Source organism: Macaca mulatta, chromosome 2 (genome assembly GCF_049350105.2).
Source record: "Macaca mulatta isolate MMU2019108-1 chromosome 2, T2T-MMU8v2.0, whole genome shotgun sequence".
Taxonomy (NCBI): Eukaryota; Metazoa; Chordata; class Mammalia; order Primates; family Cercopithecidae; genus Macaca; species Macaca mulatta.
The window spans coordinates 108431524-108455389 of record NC_133407.1 but is presented as its reverse complement, the minus strand read 5'-3'; the positions used below and the strand labels follow the sequence as shown (position 1 = coordinate 108455389).

Below are 23866 nucleotides of genomic sequence, written 5' to 3'. Positions count from 1 at the left end.
GGAGGGTATATCTGTATATCTGTGAGCCATTGGCCACTAAGACTCACAGAACCTGGAGCCTGGGTGCCCCTGCCTGGTAAAGGCCACCTGAGCAGAGCCCCAGAGAGTCTACTACAGGGGGCTGAGTGGTGGAGGAGGAGTGGTGTGGGGCCTTGGAGCATCTGTGATCAAAATTGCTTTTGTGACTGTTTTTCAGACTGTATGTCGGGCCCGTGTCCTTTTGGGGAGGTTCAGCTTCAGCCCTCAACATCATTGTTGCCTACCCTCAACAGAACTTTCATCTGGGACGTCAAAGCCCATAAGAGCATCGGTTTAGAGCTGCAGTTTTCCATCCCTCGCCTGAGGCAGATTGGTCCAGGTGAGAGCTGCCCAGGTGGAGTCACTTACTCCATCAGTGGCCGAATCGATGCCACCGTGGTCAGGATCGGAACCTTCTGCAGCAATGGCACTGTGTCCCGGATCAAGATGCAAGAAGGAGTGAAAATGGCCTTACACCTACCATGGTTCCACCCCAGAAATGTCTCCGGCTTCAGCATTGCAAACCGCTCATCTATAAAACGTGAGCAAGCCCCTCCCCACTATCTGATTAGATTAAAACACACAAAATCATCATTGTTCTAGGTCAGAAATGGCCAAATGTCAGCAAATCTCTAAGACTCGATCTAAATACCATAAAGGAAGATCCTGCTCTTCTGTAAATGACATGGGTCACTCATTCCTAGTGTGAACCCCCTCTTCTCTGTTAAACAAACGGGGTGATTCTCTTTATCCTTTTTGCATGTGATACTTGTTTTCAAAAAAATGATAAAGGATTGGTTCACAGACCCACCTTGATTGCTTCATTTCTAACTTCTTTGTCTTCCATCTCTTTCACATTTTCTGTAAACGTATCAGTGATGTGCAGAGCTCACTCACACTGGCTCATCAAAGCTGTTTTTTGTTTTTGTTTATTTTGAGACAGAGTCTCGCTCTGTTGCTCAGGCTGGAGTGTAGTGGCACTGTCTTGGCTCACTGCAATCTCTACCTCCAGGTTCAAGCAGCTCTCCTACAGGCATGCGCCACCACGCCCAGCTAATTTTTGTATTTTTATTAGAGACAGGATTTCACCATGTTGGCCAGGCTGGTCTTGAACTCCTGACCTCAGGTGATCCTCCTGCCTTGGCCTCCCACAGTACTAGGATTACAGGCATGAGCCACTGTGCCTGGCAGAGAGCTGACTGTTAAGTGTTCAGGCGTTTTGTGAGCTGATGTGAAACAGATCCGTTATAAAAAATAAAATTAAATTAACTTATGATTAAATAAATTATTTTAAAAACAAAGATAATAAATACTCAAAACTCATCACTTCCTAATTATTTTAATGTTGCCTGTGCTGTCAGGGTTATTTGTATCATCGTGTCTGTATAGAGGGAATAACATAAAGGTGTGCTACTACCCAACTCCACATTCAGTCACCTGGTGTTGGTAGTTTGAAATCAGCCATGGTGGGAGTATTTACATCCATTATGGAAGTGGGCAGATGCTATAAGTCAGGGCTTTCCCCTTTACCACTGGACCACTTATTAAATATTTACTCGCACACCACTGATGTGTCTGCATTCCCAATCTCTGCCTTGAGTCCAAATATACCGTATCCAGACCCTCTGCTCAGGATCTGAGCAGTCATTTTTCCTGTATCCCCACCCCTCGGCTGCAGACAACCAGGATGGGGTCTAATTGCCCCCTATTCTTTCTGGTTTGGGTTCCACTCCCAATAGGTCTGTGCATCATCGAGTCTGTGTTTGAGGGTGAAGGCTCAGCAACCCTGATGTCTGCCAACTACCCAGAAGGCTTCCCTGAGGATGAGCTCATGACGTGGCAGTTTGTCATTCCTGCACACCTGCGGGCCAGCGTCTCCTTCCTCAACTTCAACCTCTCCAACTGCGAGAGGAAGGAGGAGCGGGTTGAGTACTACATCCCGGGCTCCACCACCAACCCCGAAGTGTTCAAGCTGGAGGACAAGCAGCCTGGGAACATGGCGGGGAACTTCAACCTCTCCCTGCAAGGCTGTGACCAAGATGCCCAAAACCCAGGGATCCTCCGGCTGCAGTTCCAAGTTTTGGTCCAACATCCACAAAATGAAAGCAGTGAGTGAGCCCTACTTTCCTTTTTCTTCCTCCTCCAGCACCTTCGCTGTTTCCTGGGTAGTCCGCCTGGGGTGAGGCTCCCTTCCTGTTTCTCGCCTGTGGCTTCTGAAACACTTAGACTCTGGACCCGGGAAGAGTTTCAGGAAGTGGGTTGCTAGGCAGTAAGACAGGCTCGTTGGTGAACACCTGGTATGTAGTTCCATTTCAGCACAATAAAAAGCAATCTTGCATTCAAGATGCTAAATTGTTTTTAACCAAGGCATTGAAAGGTCATGTTCTAGATCTTATGTCTTGACCCCGCAATGTGAATGAGGATGTACCCGCACCATCAGCAATGATGATGGGAACTTACAGTTTTATGGCTCAGCTCCCCTACTATGGACACATACTCTGCATGTCATCTTGGGTTAAGCGTGCCACTTACACAATCTCAGCTAATCTTTATTGCAACTCTGTAGGGGAGGTGGGAATTATCTTCATTTACTAATGAGAAACCAGAAAGTTCAGAGAGGTTATGGAACTGGCCTGACATCACACAGCTTGTCAAGAGCAGAGCAAGCTCTGAGCCCTGAGCCTGTGCTCTGGCCCATACTGAAGCCCAGTTAAGGTGATGAGAATTAGGTTGGACATCATTCCACAAGTGTTGCTGAGATGCCATGAACATAGAGGAGCGGAGTTAAGGCCAGGACTAGGGTGAGGCAAAGTGCCCAGGGTGCAATATTTGAGGAGGTACCCACTCCCGGGGTTGTGTAACTGCAAGGTCAGCCCCTGAGAGTGAGCACCTCCTTAAACTTTGCTCCCTGGGTGCCTGGCTTGCCTCACCCCAGTCTTGGCCCTGAGGGGTGTAGTACAGATTTTGAGATAAAAGATACAAAATGAACTCAGAGTGGCTCTTCCTGGGGCTCATGTATGATGTGAAGGAGTGAGTTGTGGCAAGTGGTCTTGAACCAGGACATGTCTGATGTGTGCTGAGGATGGGCACTGTCCAGAGCGCTGATTCTCATTGTTGCTTTTACTATTATTTACTTCTAGGAAGTAGGCAGAGCCAGCCAGAAAAATTAAGTGGGAGTGTGGAGTGGCATGCTGCTGATTTTTGTAGGGCTGATAAGCATCAGAAAAATGGCAGTGTGGGATCCACTAGAGGGATTGCCCAACTGGTGCTGCCCTGGAAACGTCCATATGTATGTATGTATATGTATGTATAGATATGTATACATGGGGCCAGGCACGGTGGCTCACACCTGTAATCCCAGAACTTTGGCAAGAGACCAAGGCAGGCAAATCACTTGAGGTCAGGAGTCCCAGACCAGCCATGGTCATGGTGGAATGCTGCTTAGAAGCTCAGATTAATTCTGTTAACTGTAACATCAGCTGGGTTGATTTCTAAAACTAATCAAATTGTTAAACATGCTATAAACAGTGTCAAGAAGGATATGGATTTAGCGCTGAGATTAAAGGGCAGTAACTGCCATTGAGAGGTGTTTAGCGGTGTCAAGGCCTCTAACTTTGCACTGTTTCTAGAGGAGTGAGTGGACTTGGTGGCAGAAATACCTTTGGGGATAAACTTAGGTTGGGCTGGACTGCCTGAGAACTCTGATCTCTGGGCAGCTTCATCTCAATCTTCTGAACCCCCATGTGGACCCTAAATTTCAAGGGCTAGCCCAAGGAAACCAGTCCTGTGCCCCTACGTTTGTCTGACCCATTCTCTTTTTTTTAGGCAGTCTTGCTCTGTCACCCAGGCTGGAGTGCAGTGGTATGACCTTGGCTCTTAGCTGACTGCAACCACCACCTCCTGGGTTCAAGTGATTCTCCTGTCTCAGCTTCTTGAGTAGCTGGGATTACAGGCACCTGCTACCACACCCAACTAATTTTTTGTATTTTTAGTAGAGATGGGGTTTCACCATGTTGGCCAGGCTGGTCTTGAACTCCTGGCCTCAAGTGATCTGCCTGCCTCGGCCTCCCAAAGTGCTGGGATTACAGGTGTGAGCCACCACTCCCAGCTCCCATTCTTTATTCTCTCTCATTCGCTAAGTTTGTTGTGGGCAGCTTGTACTGCAGGCAGCATAGCCCCATGGTTAAGGGGAATGACCTGGAGTTGGCCTCCGTGGATTTGAATCTGGTTCCCCCACTTACTTTGACCATGAGCAAGTCACTTCACCTCTTTGTGACCCAGTTGCTCATCTGTAAAGTGGAAGTGGTAAGACTGTCCTCATCGGGGTGTTGTGAGGACAGTGTGAGGTAGTACAGTGCCTGGCAGGTAGTGAGCGCTCTTTAAATGTTTCCTGCAGGGTTCTAAGTCAAGGCAGGCATGCAGGGTTAGAAAAGACACAACACGGGCCGGGCGCGGTGGCTCACGACTGCAATCCCAGCATTTTTGGAGGCCAAGGTGGGCAGCTCATAAGGTCAGGAGTTTGAGACCAGCCTGGCCAATATGGTGAAACCCCGTCTCTACTAAAAATACAAAAAATTAGCCGGGCGTGGTGGCAGATGTCTGTAGTCCCAGCTACTCAGGAGGCTGAGTCAGGAGAATCGCTTGAACGCGGGAGGCGGAGGTTGTGGTGAGCTGAGATTGGGCCACACCGCACTCCAACCTGGGCAATAGAGCAAGACTCTGTCTTAAAAAAAAAAGAAAAGAAAAGAAAGAAAGAAAGAAAGAAAGAGAGAGAAAGAGAGAAAGAGAGAGAAGAAAAGAAAGACACAACACTTGTCCAAACAAAGAGATTAGGCTGTGGCCCAGAGATGACTGGTAGGATGCAGCAAATCACTCATGGAGGGAGTTCCAATGGTGTATGGTGAAGGTGGAAGGACCGCAGGCTGGTAGGAATACCAAGGGGAGACTGGGCGGAGTCTGGCCCTTCTCAGGCTGCGCAGGAGGCCCCATCTATGCTGACGGTGTATGCCACTCATGACTGCTAGAAGAGCTCTATGTGCTGCTCCTGCTTTCTTAGCCTTGGAACTGAGAAAGAAGCTGGGAGAGGGGACTGAGTTTTGGGTCAGAGCGTCTGCCCTTGCTTCTCCTGTGAGTGCTAGAGGAAACCTCTTGGGGCTAGTCTCCCCCTCGACTCCTTCACTGCTGCACCTCTCTGAGTCCTACCCAGGCTTTGCCCTAACTTGACCTTCCTTTGTCCCCAGAAGCAGGGGAACAACTACCCAGACCAAAGCCACTACCCCAGGAGTACACACATGGGTGGTTTGCATTCTTCACACAACATGGGTTTATCTGTCCCCGTGTCTACATCTCACCAAACTCCTCCAGTCAAGAATCTTACCTTATTGCTCTTTCTATTCCCACCACAGCTTCTGGTACATTCCAGGCCCTGCATAAATCCATGTTGCACCAATCTCAGGAGTCAGCATCTTGTCCAAAGTGGCTTAAGAGCCAGATGTGCCATAAGAATCCACAGCCCATCTGAAGGGGCAAGGCAGATACAGTGAAGTGGGGTACCCATGGGAGCAGCTGCTTGGGGTGTTGCAGACAAGGAGAAGAGCATCAGAAATAAGAACAAAGGCAGAGCTTCAAGACCTTCTCAAGCCAAAGAGCAACCATAGAAAGCCAGAGCCTCAGCAGGGATGGAGAAAGCTGTTAAGAGGCAACAGCCAGCCCAAACCCCTCATTATCCACAGCAGGACCTGAGCACAGTGGGCCCAGGCTACAAAAAAAACAGACAGATGTTACCTTGACCCTAATTGTCCAAAAAACAAAATAAAAATATCTACTATCAGTCCTCTCTCTACGTAGCTGAGAAACATCAGGTAGGTTCAAACTAGACCCAGAGAACTCCTGTAGGGAATATTTTTCCATGGCTTGACCACAGACATCTTGTGTTTTAAGTTGAGTCATGTACAATTACCCAGGAACTGAGGAATAACTGATGTGGCCATTTGTGACCACATCTGTAAGCAGTGATGGCTTCAGCTGCCCACAATGTGCAAACCAGGGATGTCTGAGAGCTCAGTTCATGTTCACCAAACAAATCTTGTTTTTAAGTGCTCCACAATGCACCCTCTCCTTTCTTTTTTGATAGCACAATATTACCATGTCATGCCTGATGTTATTACCACTTTCACCAGGCAGCCTGTTTCTCTCTTTGTGTAATTTCTAAAGGTTCAAGTGGCCCTGCTGATAATGATTATATGAGTTATGACACAGTATTCTACCCATCTATATTATGCTGTTTAGGGAGAGCCTTCTAGCCTACTAGCCTACTGTTTTATGCATCCTCTTCTAGCTTTTGGAAACTCTGTTTGCTTTCCTGAATATACCAAACAAACAATTATCTTCAAAACCGGTGGGTTTCTGGGTGACCATGAGTCACATATGAAAAGCAGATGTGCATTTCCAGTGTGTTACACAGGATACTTTGTTAACCACTCTGGGTAAATGCTGGTTGTAGAAGCAGATACATTGCTCCTTTTTTGGCTTTTATAACCTCCAGAAGCCACCTGGAACCTTAAATAATTATTGGATTTGGTTTTGCTTCTTGTTTTTTGTTGTTGTTGGGTAACTTGTGCTCCATGAATTTGTCCTGCCAGAGCTGACAGGTATTATGGCCTTTGACTTATTCCCATGGAGTCCATTAAAAAAAAAAAAATGTGTATCTATAGATACCACAAAAATGGTTAGGGGCCTTTATGAAACATCAGTCAGTAACCTAATCCCTTCAAAGGTCCCCAGTGTGGCTTTTAAAACAGTGTCCATAACTATTAAATAGTGAAGGGTTTTCTTTTGGTGGGGGTTGGGCGTTAAATGTCAGGCTCAAATGTTTTTGTTTGTTTATTTGTTTGTTTTTTGAGATGGAGTTTTGCTCCTATTGCCCAGGCTGGAGTGCAATGGCACGATCTCAGCTCACCACAACCTGTGCCTCCTGGGTTCAAGCGATTCTCCTGCCTCAGCCTCCTGAGTAGCTGGGATTACAGGCATGCACCACCACGCCCAGCCAATTTTGTATTTTCAGTAGAGATGGGGTTTCTCCATGTTGGTCAGGCTAGTCTCAAACTCCTGACCTCAGGTGATCTGCCCGCCTCAGCCTCCCAAAGTGCCAGGATTACAGGTGTGAGCCACATGCCCGGCCTCAAATGTTTTTTATATGAAGGCATCTGCAATGTTGTGGAAAAACTATGGGATTCTTTCAAGGCAGGAAACTGTGTCCAGATCACAGATCTGCCCCTTTATTAGGGAACATTGAGCGGTTAATTTGCAACCTTCTCAGCTGTAAAATAACAGTAGTCATTCCTCCTTCCCCCCATGTTGTGAGGGTAAGATAAGGCAACTTGTCAAAGCACACAGAACACACTGAGTAAAGATCTGTCTTGTCTTTCCATAGATTTATGAATGTTAATAGGTAATTTTACATTTAAAACACCCATCTATGAGAGGCGAAGGCTGCATATTTCCACCCTGTTTTGCCTGCTGAAGCCACATATGAAAACATTCTGTAGGCAGCAGGAAAATTAACTGCGTCTACCCCTCAGGTTCCTCAGGTTATTTTGAGATCCAACCAAAAGAAATGTGGAAAGAACATGTGTAAAATGACTAATGAATGAGGTGCAAATGCAAAATAGAAAGTGGAGTGAAGTGTGATTATTATGGAGAGCCTCCTCATAACAGGAGGTCTGTCTTGCCCCCAGAATCAATAAACTGCACTTCTGTTTTAGCTGGGACATGAGGTGTCTCACCACAGTCCACCTGATTATTATACAAAAATTTTCAAAAGAAGCATAAACTGTAAAACCACAATAGCATTTCACACCCACTGGAATAGCTAAAACAAGAAAGGCTGAGAACATCAAATGATGGTGAGAATGGAGGGCAACAGAGCTCTTATGGAGTGCTCGTGGGAGTGTCAAATGGTATGACCACCTGGGAGAATTGGCTGGCAGATTCTTATGAAGTTAAACTTATACCTACTCTCATAGTCCATTTAGTGTTGCCATAACAGAATACCTGAGACTAGGTAATTTATAAAGAAAAGAGGTTTATTCGGCTCACGATTCTGGTGACTGGAAAGTCCAAGAAGCATGGCACCAGCATCTGCTCAGCTTCTGATGAGAGCCTCTTGCTGTGCCATAATGTAGCAGAGGAGTGGCAAGGGAAGCGGGCACATGTGAAAAAGATGAAAACATGACAGGCAGCCTAGCTTTATAGCAGCCCACTCTTGTGAAAACTAATCCACTCCCATGGAACTAACCTAGTCTTGTGAGAAAGAGATTAATCTATTTTAACAACCTAATCACCTCTTAAAGGCACCACCTCCCAACATTGCCCCACTGGGGACCGACCACACCTCAATATGAATTTGGGTGGGGAAAAGCCATATTCAAAGCATAGTGCCTACCTATGACCCACCTAGGTATTTACTCAAGAGAAAGGAAACTATGTGTCTACTGAAACACTTGTAAAAGGATATTCATAGCAGTCTTATCCATAAAAGTCAAAAACTGAAAACAATCTAAATCACCAATAGAAGAATGGATAAACAAATGTGATATGCTCATTCATGGAGTACTGCTCAGGAATAACAAGGGAAAGGATGACCGATATCCAGAACAACATGGATGAACCCTAAAAACATCATTCTGTGGAGAGAAAAAAAGCCATAGACAAAAGAGTATGTACTGTACAATTCCATTTCTGTGAAGTTCCAGGGCAGCCAGAATCTGCAGTGATAGAAATGAGAAAATGCTTGCCTTTTAGGGGATGGGAAGTTGGGGGAAACTGACTAGAAAAGAGCACAAAGGAAACTCTCAGATGATAAGAATGTTCTAGATCTTTCTTTGGGTGATCGATACAATGGATATTACAAAATTGTACAGATTCATCACACTGAACACTTAAGATCTGTGTATTTTATTATGTGTAATTTATTTGTAAAAAAAAATCCAGGTGTGGTGGCTCACGCCTGTAATCCCAACACTTTGGGAGGCCGAGGCAGGCACATTTGGTTGAGCCCAAAGGAGTTTGAGACAAGCCTGGGCAACATGGCAAAACCCTGTCTCTACAAAAAATAGCTGGGTGTGGTGGCATGCGCTACTAGGGAGTGGTCCCAGCTACTTGGGAGACTGAAGTGGGAGAATCACTCGGGCCCAGGAGGCGGAGGCTGCAGTGAGCCATGAACTCCAGCCTGGGTGACAGAGTTGACAGAGTGAAAATGTCTCAAAATAACAATAATAATTTTTTTTTTTTTAGTAGAGACAGGGTTTCACCATACTGGCCAGGTTGGTCTCGAATTCCTAACCTCAAGTGATCTGCCTACCTCAGCCTCCCAAAGTGCTGGGATTACAGGCATGAGCCACCATGCCCAGCAAATATATATATATATTTTTAATCAAGGGAAGATATTAAAAGGAAAGGTTAAGATGGTATGTTTGGATGTTGGGTACTACCCACTAGCTAGCTGTGTAAGTTGGGCAAACTACTTAACCTTTCTAAGCTTTAAATTTGTATTTTATAAAATGAAGATGTGCCAGACATGGTGACTCATGCCTGTAATCCCAGCACTTTGGGAGGCCGAGGCAGCGGATCACCTGAAGTCAGGAGTTCAAAGCCAACCTGGCCAACATGGTGAAACCCTGTTTCTACAAAAGTACAAAACTTAGCCAGGCATGATGGCGAGTGCCTATAATCACAGCTACTCGGGAGGCTGAGATGGGGGGTCACTTGAACCTGGGAGGCAGAGGTTACAGTAAGCCGAGATCGCGCCACTGCACCCCAGCCTGGGTGACAGAGCAAGACTCTATCTCAAAAAAAAAAAAAAAAAAAAGAAGATAATAAAAACAGTATTACCTAATGCACATTTAAATTGCAACCTTCTCTAAGGAAAAGTCTATTTATTGTGTGTACCAACACTGGAGCATAGTGTTGAAAGTAGAAACAGGCCCTCTGTACATATTTGATGAACGGTTGTTGAACAAAAGCAAGCATCACCACATTTTTTTTTCTTTTTTTTTGAGATGGAGTCTCGCTCTGTCACCCAGGTTGGAGTACAATGGCGCGATCTCGGTTCACTGCAACCTCCGCCTCCCGGGTTCAAGTGATTCTCCTGCCTCAGCCTCCTGAGTAGCTGGGATTACAGGCATGTGCCACCACGCCCGGCTGATTTTGTATTTTTGGTAGAGACGGGGTTTCTCCATGTTGGGCAGGCTGATCTCGAACTCCTGACCTCAGGCTCTGCCCACCTCGGCCTCCCAAAGTGCTGGGATTACAGGCATGAACCACTGCACCCGGCACATGACACATTTAATACACTTCTACAGCACATCAAGGAACAACTTCACTATCGTCTTGAAACTGGATGGCAGTTGGCAGAGTTTTTCCATGAGTGTGTCATCTATAAGTGAGCTGCATGAAGCCAGTCCCAGGGCCCACACAATTTCTTGTCTCCTCAGTGCAGCCACCAGGCTAGAGGAGAGGCAGTTGGGTCTCAGGAAGCAGTGAGCATCGTAGAAAGAGCACAGGCTTTGTGATCAGGAAGATGTCAACTTCAATGCCAGTCTCACCACTTCCTAGCCTTAGTTTCTCTGTCTGCGAAACGGTAGTGATAATGCCTACTATGCTAGATTGCATTTTTGTTCTAAAATATTCACCACCCCTCCTGAGGGAGGATTAGACTTGATACTGCATTGACCACAGCCTTGGCCAGGTGGGTTTGCTTTGGCCAATGAGATGTGAACAGAGGTGAGCCTGCCACTTCTGAGAGAAGCCTCAGCACTCATCATGTGGTTCAGGTTTTCAAACTCTGTCGCAAGACTGCTGTGTCACAAATAGAGGCTTCTTCAACTTGGATCTGGAATTCAGAAGACATAAGCCAGAGCTGCAGCCAACTCACAATGAATATGTAAAGTGAACAAGACATAAACCATTGTTATTCTAACCATTCAGATTTGGGGATCATTTGTTGTTGCAGCATAATTTAGCCTCAGCTGATTTACACACTCCCTCTCAAGCATATCATGAGGATGAACAGCCTAACATTGTAATTGATCCTCTACCATATACCAGTTATGTGGAGCCATGTAGTTCACATTCTGGTGGGAAAGATGAACGAGTAAAAGGAAAATCATGACTTCCCGTTAAAGATGGCTTTACCCCCTTCATACACCCTACAATAATGGGTTTTCTTAGGACATTTTTAAAGTATTTTAAAACATTTTTAAGGTACAGTTTTTTTTATATTTTTAAAAGCATAAAATTCAAGGAAAAAGAGAAATGGAAAGGAAATAATATAACATTTCGTAAAGTAGAAAGGTGATAACTGATCCAGCAGACGTGAAAGGGCAACAGTGGGAAAAACCAAGAAGAAATCTGCTTTATCCTGCAAAGCCTCAAGAATTGGCAGCAAGTCTCCTCCAGAACTGGGGGCAAATGTGGGGCTAAGGTGGGAAGAGCCACTGGAGCCCCAGAGGGTCTCCTTGACAACAAGCAGCCAAACAACTGTTCTTCCTTTAGCTGACAGAAGAGAGAAGTTTCTTTTTCTGAGATGAGAGTCCCTGAACCAAAGATCCCAGTCACATTGAAGGTGGAGGTACTAAGCTGATCACGGGGGATTGAGTAAAATTGAAGTACTGAGCATGAGACTTCATCCTTCACCCCTGGTACACATGGATGTGTTTCTTCCCTTTGGTAGAGAATGACTTCTTCTCTGAGGGCATCCGACCAACCTAAGAGAAGAGACCCAAAGATATTGATGTTCTGGGCTCCCCAGGAAGCAATCTGACCATATCACTCTATTGAGAAGCCCAGTCAACAAGCAGAGCTATTCCAAATAGCATTAGTGCCTCACTTTAAATAAGAGCAGTGTATAGATCCCCAGACATCTGATGAAGGCTAATGAAAAATACAAAGACTAAAACAAATGAATAGAAGAAAAGCCACTTGCAGGAAACAGAGACTATAGGGGAAGAAAAAACTAAAACAAAATCAGCTATCAAGACTCTCAAGTTAATAAGAAGAGATGCTGCATTTATGTAAAAGGAACATGTTGTAATTTTTAAAAAGGGCTTGCAGGAGAAAGCTCCTTTTTAATCTCCAAGAGTTCAAAGGAACTCTTGGAGATTAAAAATACGTTAGCGGAAATGAAAGAGTCAAAAGGGCTGAAAGATAAAGATGAGGATATCTCCTAGAAAGTAGAGTGAAGAAAAAGCCAACAAGATAGAAAGGAAGAGAAAATATAAAACTCAAGGACCAATCAAGGAGGCCCAATATCCAAATAGTTGGAGTTTTAGACAGAAAAAATAGAAGGAAGGGAATCATCACAAAGTATTTCAGGAACATTTGCCAGGACTGATGGATATCAGTTGCCAACTGGAAGGGACCACCAAACACAATGGATATAAGCAGACCCACACCAAGGCACAGTTTTGTAAAATTTCCGAACATCAGGGACACAGAGACCCCACAAGCTTCTAGAGAAGAGGTAAAAAAGTTTTATACAGAAGAAGAAGAAACCACATGGCAATAAAGTTTATCAGCAACACTGAGTATTACAAAACAATGGAGCAAGATCTTCAAGTTCTGAAGGAATATTATTTCCAACCTAGAATTTTATACCAAGCCAAACAATTAAGTGTGAAGGTGGAATAAAGACATTTTTAGACCTACAAGATCTAAAAAAATTGACCCCCATATATACTTTCTCGAGAAGCACCTGAAGGCTGTAATCCACCTAAAAAGAAAGTAAACATTTAAAAAAAAAAAGAAAGAAAAGATGGATCCAGGAAGCCCAGGATCTAGTCCAAGGGAGAAGCAAAGGGAATCCCACGATGACAGTGAAAGAGATCCAGGACCACATCTGGGCACCAGGCGTCTAGAGCAGCCCCTTTAGATTAGAGCATTGAAAAGACTCTGGAGAGAGTTCTTCAGAAGTTGAGGAAGTACCTAATGTTTTCAAATTTATTGAAAGGCGATTTATTCAAGTGGGAGAGAGTTTGGGTATCAAGTTACTGATAAGTACATAGAAACTAAGGAAATGATTAAAATGACAATAATTCACTCCAGGGAACACAAAATTGTATGCAGAAAGGAAAAATAATTATAGTATGCAATATAGTCTACCTAAACACCGTTAATATTATTACATAGTCACGATTACACAAACACAGAATGAAGATCTAGCTGAAAATATGACGCTATCAGGAAGATGGGGAAATGGGAATGGGAATTGTGTGGTGTGAGTGCTCGCTAGTCTGTGCTGTGTTGTGGAGGTGTGGGGTGTGGAGGGGGGTGTGGGGTAAGGAGGGGAAATCCACATCTTCCTGAGTAGGAAGCCTGAAACTGAAAGATCCATAGGCAGCAATGGAACAGAGCGTGTTTTATTGTGGTTATCCCAGGCTCCTCCCCTGGGATAACCACAGTCACGGATTTGTCATATTTCTCTCCAGATCTTTTTCCTCTTCATCTGCATACATAAGTCTGTACATATAAATAGCTGTTTTGTTTCACAGATACTCAGGAGGCTAAATCAGGAGAATGGCTTGAACCTGGGAGGTTGAGGCCACAGTGAGCCATGATCAAGCCACTGCACTCCAGCCTGGGTGACAGGGTGGGACTTTGTCCCCCATAATAATAATAATAATAATAATAATAAAGGCTGAGAATCTCTGCTTTAAAGTATGTGCATGCATGGCTTTGGTAAGATGGAAATGAGGGAAGAGCGGATGGGGAGACTGCTGCATTGTGTGGCTGGGCCTTGGTAAAGGTAAGCTGGGACTGCAGAAGCAGAGGGGCTCCTAACACAGCTTTGGGGTGGGGAGGTGTCCTGGAGGTAACAATGAAGGTGAGTTTTGAAAGACAGTGGAAATGAGCTGGATGTGGGGCTAGGTGATTGAAAAGCTGACTATTTTCTAAATCGAATTATATTTTAAGTTAGCAGCATTAGAATATATACTTCAGCTCTAGACATGGCGTCTCTCTAATTAAAGCACTATTGGATATGATGTCAAAATTTACATGGGAAATAGTAAGAACTACGGCAGGTAATTAACAGATATGACAGCCATAAAACATTTTCCTAATTGTGCTTCTAATTTGACACCGAGCTTCCCTGCAGCCAGTTCAAAAGGAGCGATTCCATCAATTATATGGTTCCTGTTAGGAGGAAGAAGGAAGTTTAGCAGGCCTCTTTGGAAACAGAGCTTTCCCAGCTAGAACTGAACTCCTTCACTGGCGCTGATGGGTGATATTGCCAACACCCTTGAATTGCAAAGTTAGCACCACTTTGCACAGGTGCCTTCCTAATCTGATGCTTTTTTTTTTTTTAACAAAAGAATGAATGAAATTCAAAAGCAACTCTGTAGAAGTTGATCCCCAGGCATCTGTGGTATAGAACTTTCTAGGGATAACATTAAAAAGTGAAATGACTCTTTTATAAACCAAGCTGGTAATCTATTCTAAAGCATTGAAAAGGTATCCCTATTCTTTTTTCTTTCTTTCTTTCTTTTTTTTTTCTTTTCTTTCTTTCTTTTTTTTTTTCTTAGACAGAGTCTTGCTCTATTGCCCAGGCTGGAGTGAAATGGCGTGATCCCGGCTCACTGCAACCTCCACCTCCTGGGTTCAAGTGATTCTCCTGCCTCAGCCTCCTAGTAGCTGGGATTACAGGCGCCCGCCGCCATGCCTGGCTAATTTTTGTGTTTTAGTAGAGACAAGGTTTCACCATGTTGGCCAGACTGGTCTGCAACTCCTGACCTCAAGCAATCCACCTGCCTCAGCCTCTCACAGTGCTGGGATTACAGGTGTGAGCCACCATGTCTGGCACTATTCATTTATTTCTAATGGCAAAATTATAGAAATCACCTAAATGACCAGTAATCTGGCAGTTTTCCAAATGATACAAGAAATAGGTAAATATGTTCTTGTTAGAAATTTAAATATTATAGGCAAAGCTAAAATCCTCCTTGACGACCCAGTCTGTCTTCACTCCCAGGTTCCCCCTCTGGGGTAACCACAGTCACAGATTTGTCATATTTCTCTCCAGATGTTTTTTCTCTTCACCTGCATACATAAGTCTGTACACATAAATAGCTATTTTTGTTTCACAGAGAGATTTTACCATCTGCATTGTATCATATTCTACATATTATCTACAACTTGCTGTTTTGCTCAATATTATATTTAGGTTTTCAAACCTCCCTCTTTTTTTTTTTGAGACGGAGTCTTACTCTGTCACCAGGCTGGAGTGCAGTGGCGTAATCCCGGCTCACAGCAACCTCCGCGTCCTGGGTTCAAGTGATTCTCCTGTCTCAGCCTCCCAAGTAGCTGGGATTATAGGCATGTGCCACCACACCTGGCTAATTTTTGTATTTTTAGTAGAGATGGGGTTTCAACATGTTACCCAGGCTGATCTTGAACTCCTGACCTCAGGTGATCCGCCCGCCTCAGCCTCCCAAAGTACTAGGATTACAACTGTGAACCACTGTGCCCTGCCTCCCTCATTCTTTTTAACAGCTGCGTAATATTCCATTTGTGAATGTCCCCATAGTTTATCTATTCCAGCATAAGGTGGTCTCTAGTTTTCCACAATCACAGTGCTGCAGTTAAACGTGGGCACACATGGCCATGTCACGCTGTTTGGTTCCCAGAAGGGACAAGAGTTCATTCTTTTACTAATTCCCATGTTTCTGTAACAGGCTGTTCCAGGCTCCCACCGGCTACCTTTCCCCCAGATCTGAGGAGTGGGATACAGTAACACTTCGTTTTAACTTGCGTTTTCTAATTGCAAGTGACATTAAGAACTTTCTGTATTTTAAATATTTGGTCATTTATGTCTCCTTTTCCGAGAGCTGCTCAATCCTTCTTTATTGCAAACACTCTCTCCCGTTGTGTGCCTTGTCCTTTAACCTTATTTGTAGCACCTATCATCAGACGGATATTTTAATCTTTTTTTAACTTTTATAGTTTGTGTTTATTCCACATTTATGATGATTTTCTCTTTGTTTTTATTGCAGTGAAGTCCGTTATTTTTCTTTTTAATTTTATTTTATAGTTATTGTAATGTTGCTTTAATAATATGTTTTTCCAGCATTATCCATCCATGATCTGATATGCCATTTTCTTCCTCAGGAGAGGTTTTCTACCAATTTTAGCCGTTTCCTGTGGTTGCTGCTGATCCATGCTTCATACCTGTTTTCTGTTTGTGGTTTCAGATAAAATCTACGTGGTTGACTTGAGTAATGAGCGAGCCACGTCACTTACCATCGAGCCACGGCCCGTCAAACAGAGCCGCAAGTTTGTCCCTGGCTGTTTCGTGTGTCTAGAATCTCGGACCTGCAGCACCAACCTCACCCTGACATCTGGCTCCAAACACAAAATCTCCTTCCTTTGTGATAATCTGACACGTCTGTGGATGAATGTGGAAAAAAACATAAGTACGCCCCTGAATTAGTGTATTTGTCCTGGGCTGTGACCAGCTCTTCTCTCCCTGCCTTGCCTTAGTGGGGTTCCCTCGGTACATTGTAAATCATGTGATCAAAAAGGCCCATCTGGCCGGGCACGATGGCTCACGCCTGTAATCCCAGCACTTTGGGAGGCTGAGGCTGGTGGATGACTTGAGGTCAGGAGTTCAAGACCAGCTGGCCAACATGGTGAAACCCCTTCTCTACTAAAAATACAAAAATTAGATGGACATAGTGGCAGGCGCCTGTAATCTCAGCTGCTCAGGAGGCTAAAGCAGGAGAATCGCCTGAACCTGGGAGGCAGAGGTTGCAGTGAGCCGAGATTGCACCACTGCACTCTAGCATGGGCAACAGAGTAAGACTCAAAAAAAAAAAAAAAAAAAAAAAAACCCACCCACAGTGCAAGTGAGCAAGGGTGACCAAGAGGCAAGCAGAGTGTCAACACATCCCTTTGGGACCAGCCTCAGGTGGAGCCTGCAGCCCTCAGAAGTGTGTCACACTGCCCCATTTTCAGGCTTATGTCTCTCTGCCCAGCCTTCCAATCTTCCTCTTGTGAGATCCTCTCCTCTTTTGCTCAGATTTCCAGCCTGTCCCATCCCCATCCCCCCACACCCCACACCCCACACCCCCACTTCCATACTCACTGCCCTCTTGTCTTCTCTCACACAAGACTGCGATTTGACGTCAAGAACTTTGGCTCGTTCTGTTTTTCATCCAGGTAGCCCCTACCGGTGCTAGACATGCACTAGTCACTTAAAAAATGTTTGATCGGCCAGGCTCAGTGGCTCACGCCTGTAATCCCAGCACTTTGGGAGGCCAAGGCAGGCAGATAACCTGAGGTCAGGAGTTCCAGACCAGCCTGCCCAACATGGCGAAACCCCATCTCTACTAAAAATACAAAAAATTAGCCGGGCATGGTGGCGGGTGCCTGTAATCCCAGCTACTCGGGAGGCTGAGGCAGGAGAGTCGCTTGAACCTGGGAGATGGAGGTTGCAGTGAGCCAAGATTGCACAACTTCACTCCAGCCTGGGCAACAGAGCGAGACTCCGTCTCAAAAAAAAAAAAAATGTTTGATGACTGAAGGCCAGTAAACCAACAGCCACCTCCCTGCTGGGCTACTGTGACTTCTGATGTGTGCTCTTAGCATCTCTACAAATGCAGAAACTAAGGCCACAAGAGGCAAAGTAACCTGCCCGAGAACACCCTGTTAGGAAGTGGCAGAGTCAGAAGACGAACTGACATCTCCCCAACACCACTCACAGCTCCAACCACTGCCCAGAACTGCCTCCTGGGCAACATGTCTGGGTGGAGTGAAACCTGTGCCCCGCCCCATGACACTTAGCATCTAAGACACAAATACACAGAAGAAAGAACTTAAGCAAAAAAGGAGAGGAAATTTCGACCCTGAGTACTACCCAGAAGTTTGTTTGCCAGCTTAGTAAACAGTAAGAATGTGAGAGAGCAGAGGGACCGCTAGAAAAGGTACACAGAGGAGCCAGAAGTGGAGGGCAAGGTGGGAAAAGAGAGATGGAAGGGAAACGCAGGGCAGCATGCAGACCCCCAACCTCAGGCTGACGGGAGAGCTGGGGAGGGTGCACTTGTGGTCTCCTGTGTCCATGGCTAGCATGCCCCACTTCTTCCAGGCTGCACAGACCACCGGTACTGCCAAAGGAAGTCCTACTCACTCCAGGTGCCCAGTGACATCCTCCACCTGCCTGTGGAGCTGCATGACTTCTCCTGGAAGTTGCTGGTGCCCAAAGACAGGCTCAGCCTGGTGCTGGTGCCAGCCCAGAAGCTGCAGCAGCATACGCATGAGAAGCCCTGCAACACCAGCTTCAGCTACCTCGTGGCCAGTGCCATACCCAGCCAGGACCTGTACTTCGGTTCTTTCTGCCCGGGAGGCTCTATCGAGCAGATCCAGGTGAAGCAGAACATCTCAGTGACCCTTCGCACCTTTGCCCCCAGCTTCCGACAAGAGGCCTCCAGGCAGGGCCTGACAGTGTCCTTTATACCTTATTTCAAAGGTAAGGGGGGTCTCCCGCATCTCCATGCCCCCTTAGTTTAAGTGTTCGTTTTATTTTAGTTTTGTGATCACCTTAATTAAGTTATGAGTTTGGAGAGAAGGAATAGCTCAGTATGCTGGTCCTTGCACAAGAAATTTGAAAGATAGTGAGTCCTAATCCTGACTTTACCATTAACCTAGCATGGAAAATTCCTGAGATTAGAAATAAAAAATGTTTCTGACAGTGGGAGGCGATGGTTGGTAGGCAGCAAAACACATAATCAGGTTTGAGTCTTTTTTGGAAGCAGGCAGGACATAAATGAGAAATAGCCAAATATTCCCCAGTCCCGGATTTTTAAGGTAGTGACATAAAAATCCTTAGGCAGACATTTTTATGACTCTGCTTTTACAATTCAGAATGCAGTGCAGAGAGCCCAGAAGGTGGAGCGTTGGGAGGGAGGTGAGTCTCCGGAGCCAGAGTCCAGCAGCATGGCTGGGCAGACACGACCCTCCTGGGAGGCTGGCATGTGGTCTCCATGTTCTGAGGCAATAAATGAGGTCTAAATGGCTCACAATGTGACTTCTACATGGTTGACTTTAAAAGTCACAGTCACCATTACAAGTTGCTCCAAGCACATTAAGTTAGAGGCCATTTTAAAATTGACCAAGACCTTCGTTCGATGTTTATTTCATACTCTTACTCTCCGAGGTGTGAGTGGGAGGGAGAAGAATCTTTGGTCATAAGGTCAAAGTGGGTCCAGGCTGCCTGATATCTCCAAGGTTACCAGAGAAACTCCTTCCAAGGAGTCTTTGCAAATAAGACACATTCTCATCAGTGTGGAATGTGTGGGTTTTATCTCTCCTGAAGGTAAGGAAGGGATTAGTTGACATGTCAGGAGCTCTTTCAGCTTTGCAGTTCCAGAACTCTTCCCAGAACCTGAAGATATTTTAATCTCCGAAACAGAAATCAGTCTATACCAGCCCCACCCTGGAGCAGGGCAGTAGATGAACGTAGTAGCTACGTTGAGAGCATTTCTGAAGGGAAGCTGAGATAACCACCAGTTTGGGAAACTAGCCTGGTTTTTGTTTGCCTGTTTTGTTTTTTTCAAAAGTCCTGAGTACCTACTCTGACTGAGACTGATCCAGCACTGACCAATACAGTGGTGCTAGCCACATGTAACTATTTGAATTTAAATTAATATGAGGCTGGGCACAGTGGCTCATGCCTGTAATCCCAGCTCTTTGGGAGGCCAAGGCAGGCAGATCACTTGAGCTCAGGAGTTCAAGACCAGCCTGGCCAACATGGTGAAACCCCATCTCTACTAAAAGTACATAAAATTAGCCGGGCATGGTGGCTCATGCCTGTAGTCTTAGCTACTCAGGAGGCTGAGGCTGGAGAACTGCTTGAACCTGAGAGGTGGAGGTTACAGTGAGCTGAGATTGTGCCACTGCACTCTAGCCTGGGCAACAGAGTGAGACTCCATCTCAAATATAACTAATAATAATACATTAACATGAAACAAATTTAAAATGCAGTTCTTTGGTCATGCTGGGCACATTTCAAGGCTCAGCAGACGTGTAGCTGGTGCCTACCCTATCAGACGGTGCAGATCCAGAAAATTTCCATCATCGCAGAAAGTTGTTAGACAGCCCCAGTCTGGACAGTTGGACTTCATCTCCCCCACCGCTCCCTTTCCTCTCCATGTTGACTGAATGAAACATCTGTCTGGATCTCCCTCCCTTTCCTGCAGAGGAAGGCGTTTTCACGGTGACCCCCGACACAAAAAGCAAGGTCTATCTGAGGACCCCCAACTGGGACCGGGGCCTGCCATCCCTCACCTCAGTGTCCTGGAACATCAGCGTGCCCAGAGACCAGGTGGCCTGCCTGACTTTCTTTAAGGAGCGGACCGGCGTGGTGTGCCAGACAGGGCGTGCATTCATGATCATCCAGGAGCAGCGGACCCGGGCTGAGGAGATCTTCAGCCTGGACGAGGATGCGCTCCCCAAACCGAGATTCCACCATCACAGCTTCTGGGTCAACATTTCTAACTGCAGCCCCGCGAGCGGCAAGCAGCTAGACCTGCTCTTCTGGGTGACACTTACCCCAAGGACTGTGGGTAAGGGCCTTCAGGGTCTTTGGGGATAGTGATAAACAGGAAATTGTCAGCTGGAGGATAGGGAGCAAGCCTGGAGACAAGTCAGAAACACAGATTGAGTCCTGGCTGTCCATGTATCAGTCAGCTATTGCATCAATAGTGCTGAGTAACAAACCATCCCAGAACATAGTGGCTTAATAGCAGCCATCTGTTATTGCTCCAACGTTATCTGGGCCCAGTTTTGGTGTGAGCTGGACTTATCTGGGCTCTGTCATTCATGCACCTGCTGGCAGCTGCAGGTTGGCTAGAGGACTTTGCTGATCTTAGCTTGGTGCTTTCAAAAAGCTGAGGCTCAGCTAAGATCATCTGAGACAACTGAGATTACTTGGCTTGACACTACATGGTCTCTTATCCTTCAGCCTGGGCTGTTTTCATGGCAGAGGCAGAGAGATCCACAAGAGACTGGAGGAGGCATATAAGGTCTTTTGATACTCTAAAGGAACTCACGCCATCCCTTCAACTGCATTCTTTTGGCCAGCCTAGATTTTTTTTAGTCAGTCTGCCAGCATCCTTTACCATTCATCTCTCTTTTGCATAGGGGAAGTCTCTCCACACCTGTGGTCTTCCTCATCCACAGAGAGTAGATAATAGCCACCTCATAAAAGTACCATGGGATTCAGTGTCATGAATTAAAATATGGGGACCTGAAAAGTCTGACAGGTACATGATTTTTTATTGAGTCTCAGTGAAACGTTGGAATCCATGAAATACCCTCCATGGGAGGCCTTGAAGCCAGGATGATGAGTTTGCCTTTGTTCCTCAAAGTCGTGGGCACCACTGAAGGGTATCAAGCAACAGAATGCAGGTGTGGCAAGACAGGCTGTGGTGAGGCCGTGTCTGCCCTTTACTCGGTGAAGGCACAGAGCATCACAGTGTCAGAACCAGAAGGGACCATGGAGGCTGCTTTTTTCCCTTTCCCTTTCTGGGGGTCAGTGTGATTGAGGATCCATCCAAGCCGCACAACTGGTTAGCCTCAAAAGAACTGGTGGGAGCCAAATGCCACAAGTGAAAACCTCTCCACACTCATAGGTTACCTCCTGGGTTTTTTTCGTCTCTTAGATTCACTTTCTGTCATTTCTTTCCATTCCTCTTTCCTTTGGATCTCACCTTTTGCTTTCTTGGTGAACAAGCAAGATATTCTAAATCTCTGTTTGGTACAGGGTTCCCCCTCTGATTTATTTTCTTTTTCGTTTGTGAAGCTGCAGGAAAAGGACAGCACAAAGGAAACAACCCTCCCTTTAGCTGCCTCACTTCTGACTTTTGACTCCCTGCTTTCTCCTATCCTCCTCTGCTCTTCTCTTCTCCAAGACAGACTGTGGCAATCGGTGGAACACACCTGGTGTAGGCCAGGAGTAGCCTTTGGAGTCGATCTGGTAGGTCCCTCAGTTTGTTTCAGTTGTTCATTGCTATAAACGAACTACCGCAAAATGTGGTGGCTTAGGCAATAGCCATTTTGTTTACCCACAATTTGTGGATCAGGAATTCAGACAGAGCATAGCAGTGTGTCTTATCTGTGCTCCAGGGTATCTGGGGCCCCAACCAGAAGCCTTGAACACATAGAGAGGATGGCTTGGAGAATTACTGGAGACATATGTCGAGGGCCTTTGGTTCTCACTAGATTGGTTTTTTTCCCCAGTGGGGTCTGTACATTGCTAGCTTGGGCTTCCTCACAGCATGGTGGTCTCAGCATCGTCAGACTTCTTACATAATGGCTGGCTGTCTCTCAGAGAGAAAGTGCAAGCTGTCATCCTCTTAAAAGTTAGGCCCAGAACTGGCACAGTTGCCTTCTATTGGCTGACCCAGATCCAAAAGGACAGGAAATAAGCACTTCGTGATGTGAGGCACCCCAAATGCACACAAGGAGCCACATGTGTGGCGTTCCACCTTCGGAAAGATGACAGCTGCTTTTGGAGATGCCTCAAATTCGTTGTAGAGCTAACCCCAGCTGCCTCTTTATCTGTCTCTTCATGTCTCTGCTCACAGACTTGACTGTCATCCTCATCACAGTGGTGGGAGGTGGAGCCGTACTGCTGTCTGCCCTCGGACTCATCATTTGCTGTGTGAAAAAGAAGTAGGTGGAATCTCTTACTCTCTTTATCTGATTTGACGCCTCCTCAGATCACACAGACTGGGTGGATTGTTAATTATTGACTTTGTTTTCTTGCTTCCCATTTTTTCCCCCAAAGATCAATGTTAAACAGTATTGCCAGATGTGAGTCATGCTTTCAGGAGAAAAAAAAAATCCCATGCCTGGGATTTTTATCCACGCCTGGGGGTGAGGCGGGGATAAAAATCACATGTGACATTTTCACCTGTAGTTCATGGTGCAGCTGCCTCAGCACAAGTCCCCTGCGAGCAGTGTGCTGTTTGCTTAGTAGATTGATCAAGCAGGGGTGATCTTGGCAAGAAAATGCTCACTAGGCTCTGCCAGACTGTGCCTCTTAAACCACTCCCTCCGTCACCTTAAGGAGAATGAATGTGTGTTGTCCCAGCTTGTTCTCCTGCAGTTTCTTAAGCAAACTGCTTTATCCTTGTCTATTGGGCTCCAGGTATATTACAGACGGCAGGCCTGTGGCCAAGAGGAAGGAAGGCCCAGTTAACTGCCTCAGTCTCTCTTTCCATCCCCTCAGGAGGACAACTTCTGTTTTATTTATTATATTTTATTTTATATATATATAATTTATTATAAGCTCTGTTGCCAGTGGCATGATCTCATTTCACTGCAGCCTCCACCTCCTGGGTTCAAATGATTCTCCTTCCTTAGCCTTCCAAGTAGCTGGGACTATAGGCACACACCACCACGCCCAGCTAATTTTTTTGTATTTTTTTGTAGAGACAGGATTTCACCTTGTTGGCCAGGTTGGTCTTGAACTCCTGACCTCAAGTGATCCACCCGCCTTGGCCTCCCAAAGTGCTGGGATTACAGGCATGAGCCACCGCACCAGGCCAAGCTTCTATTTTATAAAAGGAAAATGTTGACCTTTTTAAACAGAGTCCATGGTGCCACCAAACTGTATAAATTCTGCTCATATTTCTGACTAAAGTCATGGGAGAGAGAGCTATTTTCCTTAGCATGATTTCACTTTCCAAAAAGCCAACGTCAAAAAATTCTTTTTTTTTTTTTCTTTTTTTTTTTTTTAAGACAGAGTCTCACTCTGTCGCCAGGCTGGAGTGCAGTGGCACGATCTCAGCTCACT

At 45.7% G+C, this 23866-nt stretch overlaps 1 protein-coding gene across 2 annotated transcripts in view; it reads left to right on the top strand.

The window, feature by feature from the left end:
- CDCP1 (CUB domain containing protein 1) overlaps positions 1-23866 on the top strand; it is a 60910-nt gene that overhangs the window by 33832 nt on the left and 3212 nt on the right. For both annotated transcript variants that reach the window (XM_001114659.5, XM_028844034.2), the window contains exons 3-8: positions 197-559; positions 1758-2126; positions 16263-16484; positions 18155-18535; positions 20265-20630; positions 22653-22740. In XM_001114659.5, the coding sequence (XP_001114659.3) occupies positions 197-559; positions 1758-2126; positions 16263-16484; positions 18155-18535; positions 20265-20630; positions 22653-22740 (1789 nt within the window). The remainder of the gene's footprint in view (positions 1-196; positions 560-1757; positions 2127-16262; positions 16485-18154; positions 18536-20264; positions 20631-22652; positions 22741-23866) is intronic.